The sequence below is a fragment of the Lampetra planeri genome, chromosome 62 (genome assembly GCF_965212315.1).
Source record: "Lampetra planeri chromosome 62, kcLamPlan1.2.h2, whole genome shotgun sequence".
NCBI classification, from domain to species: Eukaryota; Metazoa; Chordata; class Hyperoartia; order Petromyzontiformes; family Petromyzontidae; genus Lampetra; species Lampetra planeri.
Genome location: NC_136168.1, coordinates 4,412,051 through 4,424,475, shown reverse-complemented (window position 1 = coordinate 4,424,475; position 12,425 = coordinate 4,412,051). Strand labels below are relative to the sequence as shown.

The 12,425-nt window shown below is 48.2% G+C and overlaps 1 protein-coding gene and 1 long non-coding RNA gene across 2 annotated transcripts in view; one reads left to right on the top strand and one right to left on the bottom strand.

Moving 5' to 3' along the window:
* Positions 1–12,425, top strand: part of LOC144736716 (uncharacterized) — a 501,200-nt gene that overhangs the window by 75,002 nt on the left and 413,773 nt on the right. The gene's annotated exons all lie outside the window — the stretch shown is intronic.
* Positions 8,059–12,425, bottom strand: part of LOC144736643 (integrin alpha-7-like) — a 68,135-nt gene continuing 63,768 nt past the window's right edge. Inside the window, exon 11 of the mRNA XM_078619213.1 lies at positions 8,059–12,127. Coding sequence (XP_078475339.1) covers positions 11,951–12,127 — 177 coding nt within the window. The 3' untranslated portion in view covers positions 8,059–11,950. The remainder of the gene's footprint in view (positions 12,128–12,425) is intronic.

The window sequence follows — 12,425 nt, the reverse complement described above, 5'->3', positions numbered from 1 at the left end:
TTCGCCCCCATAATTATAAACAATGCGCTATTCGAGTATTTGGCTGCTATACATTTCCGCTTGACAATCCACTTCGGTGCGCTACCATTTGTGGCCGGGTCGCTTCTGGAAAATAGCTGCCCTAACTCAGTGGGTCCTACCTGGTAAAATAAACAAAAATAGTTGAGTTTTAAACTGGAGGTGTGGGGTTGATTCCAAGTATTATCTTTTCCCTCTCACGAACTAAGACTCACTCGTTCAGGACTTGGGCCAAACACCCCAATGCAGGCAGAACCCCCGTCTAAAAATCAGGCCCGAGACTTGAAGTTGGTGGGGGCTCTGGGTTCAGCTTCACTTCGGCCCAGGCGTGAGCCAGCCTCAGATGCTCCCAAAGAGCAGCTCAGCCGTGGCTCGGGTCAGACTCGCTCTCATGGAAATCGTGAACGTGTTTGGGACCACTACTCAGAGTCGGCTCCAGTGCAGTGTGTGGACCTTTGACTCGCCTCACTTGAACCAGAGCCAAGTCTGAGCCGAGTGATGACTAAAGAATGGGGCCCTAAATTGCATTCTGGGTTAAAGGACATTGTTGCTATTACTCTACTGTAATTATCACAGTGTTTGTTTTTTACTTAGGGGTAGTGATAGGGGTTGGGGTAGTGATAGGGGTAGTGATAGGGGTAGTGATAGGGGTAGTGATAGGGGTTGGGGTAGTGATAGGGGTAGTGATAGGGGTTGGGGTAGTGATAGGGGTTGGGGTAGTGATAGGGGTAGTGATAGGGGTTGGGGTAGTGATAGGGGTTGGGGTAGTGATAGGGGTAGTGATAGGGGTTGGGGTAGTGATAGGGGTAGTGATAGGGGTTGGGGTAGTGATAGGGGTAGTGATAGGGGTTGGGGTAGTGATAGGGGTTGGGGTAGTGATAGGGGTAGTGATAGGGGTTGGGGTAGTGATAGGGGTTGGGGTAGTGATAGGGGTAGTGATAGGGGTTGGGGTAGTGATAGGGGTAGTGATAGGGGTTGGGGTAGTGATAGGGGTAGTGATAGTGGTTGGGGTAGTGATAGGGGTTGGGGTAGTGATAGGGGTTGGGGTAGTGATAGGGGTAGTGATAGGGGTTGGGGTTGTGATAGGGGTAGTGATAGTGGTTGGGGTAGTGATAGGGGTTGGGGTAGTGATAGGGGTTGGGGTAGTGATAGGGGTTGGGGTAGTGATTGGGGTTGGGGTAGTGATAGGGGTTGGGGTAGTGTTAGGGGTAGTGATAGGGGTTGGGGTAGTGATAGGGGTTGGGGTAGTGATAGTGGTTGGGGTAGTGATAGTGGTTGGGGTAGTGATAGTGGTTGGGGTAGTGGTAGGGGTTGGGGTAGTGATAGGGGTTGGGGTAGTGATAGGGGTTGGGGTAGTGATAGGGGTAGTGATAGGGGTTGGGGTAGTGATAGGGGTAGTGATTGGGGTTGGGGTAGTGATAGGGGTTGGGGTAGTGATAGGGGTAGTGATAGGGGTTGGGGTAGTGATAGGGGTTGGGGTAGTGATAGGGGTTGGGGTAGTGATAGGGGTTGGGGTAGTGATAGGGGTTGGAGTAGTGATAGTGGTTGGGGTAGTGATAGGGGTTGGGGTAGTGATAGTGGGGTAGTGATAGGGGTTGGGGTAGTGATAGGGGTTGGGGTAGTGATAGGGGTTGGGGTAGTGATAGTGGTTGGGGTAGTGATAGTGGTTGGGGTAGTGATAGTGGTTGGGGTAGTGGTAGGGGTTGGGGTAGTGATAGGGGTTGGGGTAGTGATAGGGGTTGGGGTAGTGATAGTGGTTGGGGTAGTGATAGTGGTTGGGGTAGCGATAGTGGTTGGGGTAGTGATAGGGGTAGTGATAGGGGTTGGGGTAGTGATAGGGGTTGGGGTAGTGATAGGGGTTGGGGTAGTGATAGGGGTTGGGGTAGTGATAGTGGTTGGGGTAGTGATAGTGGTTGGGGTAGTGGTAGGGGTTGGGGTAGTGATAGGGGTTGGGGTAGTGATAGGGGTTGGGGTAGTGATAGGGGTAGTGATAGGGGTTGGGGTAGTGATAGGGGTAGTGATAGGGGTTGGGGTAGTGATAGGGGTAGTGATAGGGGTTGTGGTAGTGATAGGGGTTAGGTTAGTGGTAGGGGTTGGGGTAGTGATAGGGGTTGGGGTAGTGATAGGGGTAGTGATAGGGGTTGGGGTAGTGATAGGGGTTGGGTTAGTGGTAGGGGTTGGGGTAGTGATAGGGGTTGGGGTAGTGATAGGGGTAGTGATAGTGGTTGGGGTAGTGATAGGGGTTGGGGTAGTGATAGGGGTAGTGATAGGGGTTGGGGTTGTGATAGGGGTAGTGATAGTGGTTGGGGTAGTGATAGGGGTTGGGGTAGTGATTGGGGTTGGGGTAGTGATAGGGGTTGGGGTAGTGATAGGGGTAGTGATAGGGGTTGGGGTAGTGATAGGGGTTGGGGTAGTGATAGGGGTTGGGGTAGTGATAGGGGTTGGGGTAGTGATAGGGGTAGTGATAGGGGTTTTGATAGGGGTTATGGTAGTGATAGGGGTTGGGGTAGTGATAGGGGTTGGAGTAGTGATAGGGGTTGGGGTAGTGATAGGGGTTGGGGTAGTGATAGGGGTTGGGGTCGTGATAGGGGTTGGGGTAGTGATAGGGGTTGGGGTAGTGATAGGGGTTGGGGTAGTGATAGGGGTTGGGGTAGTGATAGGGGTTGGGGTTGTGATAGTGGTTGGGGTAGTGGTAGGGGTTGGGGTAGTGATAGGGGTTGGGGTTGTGATAGGGGTAGTGATAGTGGTTGGGGTAGTGATAGGGGTTGGGGTTGTGATAGTGGTTGGGGTAGTGGTAGGGGTTGGGGTAGTGATAGGTGTTGGGGTAGTGATAGGGGTTGGGGTTGTGATAGGGGTAGTGATAGTGGCTGGGGTAGTGATAGAGGTTGGTGTAGTGATAGGGGTTGGGGTAGTGATAGGGGTAGTGATAGGGGTTGGGGTTGTGATAGGGGTAGTGATAGTGGTTGGGGTAGTGATAGGAGTTAGGGTAGTGATAGGGGTGGTGATAGAGGTTGTGATAGGGGTTGGTGTAGTGTTAGGGGTTGGGGTAGTGATAGGGGTTGGGGTAGTGATAGGGGTTGGGGTTGGGGTAGTGATAGGGGTGGTGATAGGGGTAGTGATAGGTGTTGGGGTAGTGATAGGGGTAGTGATAGGGGTTGGGGTAGTGATAGGGGTTGGGGTAGTGATAGGGGTAGTGATAGGGGTAGTGATAGGGGTTGGGGTAGTGATAGGGGTTGGGGTAGTGATAGGGGTAGTGATAGGGGTAGTGATAGGGGTTATGGTAGTGATAGGGGTTGGGGTAGTGATAGGGGTTGGGGTAGTGATAGGGGTAGTGATAGGGGTTGGGGTAGTGATAGGGGTAATGATAGGGGTAGTGATTGGGGTTGGGGTAGTGATAGGGGTTGGGGTAGTGATAGGGGTAGTGATTGGGGTTGGGGTAGTGATAGGGGTTGGGGTAGTGATAGGGGTAGTGATAGGGGTAGTGATTGGGGTTGGGGTAGTGATAGGGGTTGGGGTAGTGATAGGGGTAGTGATAGGGGTTGGAATAAGCTTGGATCCTGGCTGGGGGGACAGGCATCATAACCAGATTATTTTGGAAAAATCAGCTGTGAATAGATCTACCAAGGGCTCTAGATTATCCAGGAAACCATCACCGAGTCTCAAGTCGCCTTTTCAGTCAGGTCCTGCCACGTTTTCATAAAGTGTGATTGTGCAATGTGAAATCCCAATCAAGTATGTTTAGCTATTGGAGGATGAATCTGTAGAACCCAGAGAAAACACACACAGAGCAGGGGGAGAGAGAATATAAACTCCCCTCCACATTTAGAATCAACATCACGAGTTTTAGAGTTAATTGAATGCTAGATATGTCCACGTGATAAGCCACTTCCTTGAGCTGTAATTTGTTAGAGACAGGTCGCTTCTGAAATTAAACCCAGGCTCTGCCTGCTGCGAGGCACGAGTGTTACCACTGGTGCTGCCACCTTTCCGAGTCTCAAAACTCCTTCTCAGGAGGGTACTGCTCAGGTTGTCTGGCCAATACAAACCACCATCATCACCACCACAGTAATCTGAAAATCAAACGCAAACCATCATTAACTAAACAAAAATTAATTTATTACAAATCATTCCCCATCACACATCCCAATGAATATGAAAACAATAAAATGCAATGCATTATGGTCTATAATTCAGTGCATGGTTCAGACTCGGCCTTTTGGGGGGGGGGGGGGGTAGTAATGGCCGTCCAAGTCGCAACAAACGCGGGTGGTGCTGCCGTATAAATCCGCGAGCGCCGGAGAGCGTTTAAAGCTCACGCCGCACATTTACCGATACCGCCCTACGACTCACGCCCAACAGGCCACACTTAAACTCGAGCGGGACTGAACGCCTCGATCGGCATCCTCCAAAGGCGCTGCGAGGTTGCCTCGAAAGTAAGATGACCGGCGTAAGACGCAACAACCACTCGTAGTAGTAGTACAAGGCACGCCTATCCACAGCCCACAATAACCCTATGTTATCGTGCCCTCTTTTCCTATAATCCTATGAGGACAAAATAAGGCGAGATGGCTGCGGCATGCCACAAAATCATTCCCCCCGGGTTAGCGATTCCAGAATGTTCCGGCTGAATCTAAGCACTGATCATGAGTCCGTCTGGTGGACAGAACACGATGACAACAACCGTCAGGATTGTTACCATCGGTTTGCTTTCGAGGCCTGATACATTTTCCATTCACCCACTAACAGGGTCGCCCAGAGGTTTCTGGAGGCCCACGACCGGCAGAATCTCGCCACCGTGCGCGTCACGTGGGTTTGATTCCGACCCTGACGCCTGCTGTATATTTTTGAGTTTGCACGGCTCGCTCTCTCTCTCTCCCCGTGGTCGCGTGGATTTTTCTCCGGGTCCTCCGATTTTGCCCTCCACATTTAGAGTCAACATCACGCGTTTAGAGTATTTGGCTGCTATAAATTTCCAAGTGATAAGCCAATTCTTTGAGCTATAATTTGTGATAGCCAGGTCGCTTATGAAAAATAACTGAATGGTTCAGCGGGGCCTTACCTGGTAAAATAAAAATAGTTTAGTTTTTAATGAAAAAAAAGTTTCATTTAGTTTATAGAATGCCACGTGGAGGCCCTATTATCCTTAGCGACAATAAAGCTGGCCCATTGAAAGGTCCTCGTTTTGTGTGAGACCCGGGAAATAGACTGTCCCCTATTCCTTCTAGATTTGAAGCTTTCGTGACTGCAAGGATTCATATTCTTAGGTTTTTTCGGTAAAGTCACGTAGGTAAAAAAAATTAAAATTAATAAAAGTAAAATAAAAATTAAATAAAAATCACGACGTTTCGGAGGCAACACAAGCTTCTGTCTTCAGGTGGAACCGTCACAGCACGATAGCTGTACTTTTATTAATTTTAATTTTTTACCTACGTGACTTTACCGAAAAAACCTAAGAATAAGTCGCCTAATCCCCCTCGACCTCTGGGTGACCCTGTCCACTTTAGCCGAGCCTGCCATGGTGGCATAGCGTGATAACAGCATACACGGTATTATTATATTATATAGTATCATAAAAAAAATGGCACAACGCGGAATAATTGCAGCACATTACTCAGAGCCTCTATCCTTTCGGAGTATTAAACACACCAGATACAGCAACCACTCAAGGTGGATTTATCCTTGCGGATTCCGATGGGGCATAAGACCAAGCTAAAACAACATTAATAACCCTGCACGCTATATACAATGCTTTAGCAAAAAAAAAACACACATTTCTCACAATTACATATACAGTATCATGTTTCGTTATTATTTTTGTTGCTTTAAATCGTAACCATTTCATATTTTAATTAAAAAAAAGTATTACTTTGTGGTCAGTGACGATGTCTTCAGTAGTATTGCACAACCACACAATGCCCACAGACTCTCAATCCGACTGTCCACATTGCTAACAGAGATGGACGAAGTATTTTGAAATTACAGACGACTTGGGGGAAACGTAATTTAAATACACACACCGACTGCTGCGATCTCCGTCGTTCAACAAACGGTCGTTGAAATTGAATTCATCTGAATATATAGAGGACTGCAGAACTTGGGGCAATTGTTGGTAGCGGCGGCTGCCTTACGGTTTGTCCAATGGGCTTCGTCGGCGACTGACATCGGTTTTTGTAAATGACGAATCTAAAATGCACGTGCTAATTCGAACACTGCATGGAATTTTGCAAGCAGCCGGCGTCTCTGCCGTGACACCAGCAACCGCGCGCGCGAATTTGAGCGACGCGCGAGGCATCCGAGTTGTCGATTTGCGAACGCGTTCAAATGTGGGCTCGGAGGGTCTGCGACAAGAGGGCAGGAGAGTTTGATGACGACTCTTCCGGAGACGACGGCTTTAAATATATCTCTCTCCAACATCCTAAATCGTCGTCGCCGTCACCCCGGAAGAAATCAAACTAGGACGAGCAACCCGCGACAATTCGCTGGTTAGGCCGAAACTAACAAATAAAAACAATTACATTCCACACCGTCGCCTCCTCCTTAGAAAAGTAAAAAAAAATGTTTTAATGGATAACCGTTTTTTTTGTTACTGAATTAAAATCTCATGAATGCGAATGCATTTTTTTTTTAAGAAATAAATGTTAATCCTTTATGATGAAAACAAGTAATAGACTTCACCCTCTCGGGCAAATAAAGTAAGGGTCCCATCGATGTCATTCTTTACATATATAAAAACAAACCAATCTCAACATTGTTAAATCCATAATTGGGTTTGGAGAAACGTTTTACATCGAGCGTGTGGATATGTTTATAAAATACACTTTTCGTTTTCTCTGGATTATAAGACACATTCCAGAAAGTCAGACGGATAACCAAACACAACTAGCGGATTACAAGACGCACCCCCCCCACTCTCCCCCACCCTAACTTTTGTTACATTTTTTAAAGAGGGTAAAAGGGCGGGGTGATAAAGTGCGTCTTATATTCTGGAGAATACGGTCACCCAAGATTGGACATCGCCACGGCTTCTACAGGATTTCAAATGGTCCACCTGTGTTTTTCCCCGTGAGAGAAAAACCCACTTATGACATATTTCTATTGTGATGTTACGCAGTCTTTGCGACTCTAAAAGAACGTTAAATTACACGCATTTCGCAGGCGCCTTAGAACACACGGGTCGAGCATCAAACACCGTGTCTCTTCACACACAAATGGATCCTCATCCAAAAGACATAACTCTGATAATGTGCACTGTCCTTGAAGTTGATTGGTGCACACCCGAGACAGCTTTCCTTAGAGCCTAGTCTCACATGGTGTTGGACCAGATGACGCCAAAAGGCGCACAACTCAAAGACAATGCACCATCAGAGTATGAGAGCTCGGGGCAAGCATCTACACTATGGTAACCTCATTTGCCAGTAAAAATATGATGATTGTTTTTTTACCCTTCTATCTGGCAACAAAAGAAGGTGTCAGTTTTGTTGCCAGATAGAAGGGTAAAAAACCAACTATCATATTTTTACTGGCAAATGAGGTTCCCATAGTGGATCCTCATTCACCCTACCGCACACGGACGCAGCGACAAACGTGGAACAGCGTCACCCCCCACCACCCCCCCCGAGACTTCACGCAAACACGTGGCGGACGGGAGACCACTGCCGAGTCCCACCCACGTGGCCACGTGTCTCTGCAGCGTAGTTTGTTTAGTTTGTTGTCCTTCCCCCGCGCCTCCGACTGGCACGGTTGGCTACGTACGGTGCGAAAGAAGTTCGCCACACGTACATGCGTGAGCCGTCCACCTCAAGCGCAACATTAATGGGGCCCATCTTCTTGGTTCTTTCGGTAAAGTCACGTAGAAGGGAAGTAATAAATTAATAAAAATAAAACATAATAAAATAATATATTATTTTATTATGTTTTATTTTTATTATTATAATAAAATAAAATAATATATGTTTTATTTTTATTATTTTATTACTTCCCTTCTACGTGACTTTACTGAAAGAACCAAGAAGATGAATCCCTGCAGTCAAAGTCGAGAAGGCGACCGGCGCCTTCTCGACTTTGGGCATGAATTGTCCAAAAGCGTCGGACGTACCACAGAGTCCACGAGCCCCAATGGACAGTCGTCCGTAGCGGCCGAGACCGTGTCAGCTTATTGGTTTTCAATGCCTTGATGTTGCCAATAACGGGTTAATGAAGCGATAACCGTCTGAAATGAATGGGGTTTGTGTCAGATAATTCACTCTTCATTAGCCAGGAAAATAAAAAATAAAAAGGGTTTGCCACCCGAGTTGGTTAATTTTCTACGTAGCTATTTCGCGGCCAATATTATTCGTAATTTTGCTGTTAGGTCGTGTGAACACGTGTCTCGAGATCCGAGCTCGTGTCAACAAACCTGGCGATGATGGATGCAATGTCCATCGAATACGCCGTAACGATTTCATTGTTGTGAGATTACTCGGCAACAACAACAACAACCAAAACCACGGGTCATGTAAATTTGGCACATTTCATTTAGGTGACGCTTTTTATTCACTGGCGCTGGTTGGGTGGAGGAGGGTTTGACAACACACAATTGGGGCGATCACCTCGTGTCCTCGAGTCACGAAAAATGTGGCGAGGAGGGTTGAACAGGTGAAGCCTGTGCCATTACGACGCTTCGGGCAAAGTTTACATATTGGCGTTTTGCGTCTTAGATCGATTGGCCCATCGATAGTGGCGTTGGCACGTCCTTACAAGACGCAACAGCTGGGAAAACAGGGTCAGGGGTTAGCCAGCACGTGTATATATATATATGGCCATTTGACATCTTTAAATGGCTCACCTCGGAGAAATTAGACTTCTAAAATAGATGAAATCGGCGGAAAAATATCAAGTCAACTGAGGCACGGACAACCGCAATCGGATTACAGGCCACAGCTTGTCGCAAATTAGTGACCGAGGATCGATAATCCCACATAACGTCGCTTCTCAAATAGGTCGTCACTTCATTATTAAAACCACTAACTGATTAGCGTCGCGGACAGCATCATCGTCCCTTCCTCTCTCGTTATCCGTTGCCTTTCAGCCGTCGCCACCACCACCTACTTACCCTGTAAATCGCATTGATTAACGTCGCTTTGATTGACGCCGTTTCGATATCCGTCGTCGGGACCTTTTAGGAACGCATCCCCCCGTAAAGCGGGGTGGTTTGCGTCACCCCCCCCCTCCCCCCCGCTGTAACGATTCGATGCGCCGCCGCAAAGAACCGTGGTCACGATTCAATTCAAGAATCGATTCTTTCCACACGAGAAGCCACTTCTGGCCCAACACCATGTGAGACTAGGCTCTAAGAAAAGCTGTCTCGGGTGTGGACCAATCAATTTCAAGGACAGTGCATACATGATCAGAGTTGTTTTTTTGTTTGCATTCCGACCGCAGGTGTTGTGGTCAATGCAAACATGACTCCTTGTAAAAAAACGGTGTCAGTTTTGTTGCCAGATAAAAGGGTAAAAAAACTATTATCATATTTTGCTACTGGCAAAGGAGGTTCCAATGGTGTAAAAGCCACTTCTTGTTTGAGCTATCATTCGTGATGACCAGGTCGCTTCTGAAAATGAAGCTAATAGCTCAGTGGGCTATATCAGTTAAAATAAAAAAAATAATTTAGTTTTATTTTGTATATTTTTCGTGTGACGTTCTGACCCCCGTGCCCCGACTGGACATCTGTGAAGAAGAGCTTCATAGCTCATCGGATTCCTCCTCCAGCTATAAATAAATATTCAGACTCTGCTGCAGTGGTCGCGTGTTAACCCGCTCCCACACAACAACGGGACGGGGACCGGTGCCCTACCCGCCGATCTGCGCGAACGTTTCACGCGTGCAGTGCAGGCGTCGCGAGATGAAACATTGATGAATCCAACGGTCGGGGAGACGTTGAACTTTCTCTCATCTCGCCGTGTGCGGGAAAAGAACGCGCGGTGAGTCGCAAGCTTGCGGTGATAGCCCCTCAAGCCACCGCAGCCCCGAGTGGCAGATACACACGCGATGTGACAATTACGCAAATAGGGCATTTGTATATTTGTATTTTTAAATATACTGGGGCTGTGGTGGGTTTGAGGGTTTCTGAAGGCGGGTCGATCAAACGTGAGTCCAGACTAACGTTTGGGTTGCGATAGTTCAACGTTTCGCAGCCACGTACGAAGGCATTGTCGCGTGTTTACATCTGATGTTTCTTAAACGAGACGTTGCCCGTTTCCGCATTGGTTCCTCGTTTGTACGCTTAGTTTGTGGCTGTTAAAGTGTATCCTGTTGAACCAGAGACCGGGACAGGAGTCTCATTTGCAATAGCAATTGGGTTGCCAACTCTGACCGAAGCCACCGCTGGAGGTTTCATTTTTCTACAATTAATTTATTTAAAATAAAATCTCTTATTACACTGGTCAACAAAAAACAAAATTCTGGCCTGGACTTTTGCAGCTGTTTTAGACTAATTTCAGGGTGCTGATTCCAAATATGATCTCAGATTTGCTCTATCACATTTTATGCTATCGGCATACCCCATTTTCATTGATTTTACCCGAAATTAACTCTGTCACTTATGATTGCAAGTTGTTGCGAGTCAGTGACTGCTTTAGTGTCAAAATATGGTGCTGTATTTTTAGGATAGTGTGTTTATAATATCATTTTATGTAGATATCCACATTTATTTAATATTTTTCTTCTGCAGTTTTTATTGTAATTGCAAAATATTTGATATCTCAAAAACTTGATGTGATAGACAAAAACTGATGCCAGATTTGGAATCAGCACCCCAAAATTACCTTAAAACCGTTGTAATACCTTATGCCAGAAAAAGCGTATTGACCAGTGTTATTCTTAAAATCTCCCGCATTGATTTCAATCGTCATCGGGGGGGTGGGGGGTGGGGGGGGAGGAGATCGATACAGATAATTACTGATAATCTGGTAAGAGACTCCACCGGACAATCTGGGAGAGTTGGTAACCCATGAGTCACCAGCGGGTATTAGTCTGCCACTAACTGTGGTCAATTAAACGTGCGTCCGCGTGTGTGCGTTGTTGAACTTCTTTTACACCGTCACACAGCGGGGGTTTAACTCGGACGAACGAAACTGCGCGGCAAGCACCACAATCAGTGCGCCGCGGGCAACGTCAGCTGGCATGGAATTTACCCCGCGGGTTTAAATTTGGTAGTCGGAGGTTCCTGACTCGCCAACCGGATGGGCACGGGTTCAAATCCCGGTGAAGGGCTGACTCGGGCCATGACGGTCGAACGTGGATTCCGTCGGTCATCTGGGATTAACGCTGGACGCAACGGAGTCGATCGGCGTCGATCCAAACCGGCAGCTCCGTGAGGGCTTGAGGATTTCGTCGAGGTCTACAAGTGGCTTGGCTTGGAAGAAGATCACTCGGAGGCTTCGAGGTGAGGAGTCGGAAACAGCGTTCCCGGGGGGGAGAAATTCTTGGGATGAGAGGCTTCCCGCGAGGAGTGCGAAGAGGTCGACAGGTCGACGGAACGTTGGGGGAAGAAACCTGCGAAGGAAACTTCATGGGACGGGTTTAAGATGGTTCTCGGGAGAACGATTTGAAGAGAAGCAGCGCGGAGAAACGACTCAGCTAGAAGGTCAAGGCGTCGAACCGCTGGCCAGGACCCAGCTTCTTCAGGGAAGAAGAAAAAATAATAATCACACCGTCCAATCAGAAGCCGTCTCACAGATCTTCGAGGCGACGTTGATGGGGGGGAAAAAAAAAGACGACGCCGAATACGGAGATGTCGACAACACCGGCGGAAACCGATCATCCGGGACGACTGAGGGTGGGACGCACGTCACGCAGGGAGTGGGGAGGACGGAGGGACAGGGGTGGCGCCGGGTGCTGAGGATGACGGACTGGGAAGGGCGGCCGAGCGAGTCGGGGCAGGGCGGCGCCGGCGCTAGCAGCTGGCGTAGCGGTCGGTCCACGTGGTGACCCAGTGGCGCGCCCGCGGGCCCCGCCGCAGCGCCGGCTTGTCGGGCCGGGAGACTCCTCGCTGGCGCTCCTCCTTGCGGATGCGCACCGCCTGGTACTTGGGGACGTGCGCGTAGGGGGACGGGCGCTTGAAGAAGCCGCACTGTGATCGGGGGGGGGGGGGGGCAAGCGGGGGGGGGGGCGGTACGGGCAAGGTGAGACGTGACATCGCCATTGTCATAACAACAACAGTAACAGCATTGGTACCTCGTTTGGCAGTAAAAAATATGATAATTGGTTTTTGACCCTTTTATCTGGCAACAAAACTGACATCAAGGACAGTGCATACATTATCAGAGTTATGTTTTTTGTTTGCATTATGGCTGCAGGTATTGTGGTCTATGCAAACATGACTCCTCGTATAAAAGGTGTCAGTTTTGTTGCCAGATAAAAGGGTAAAT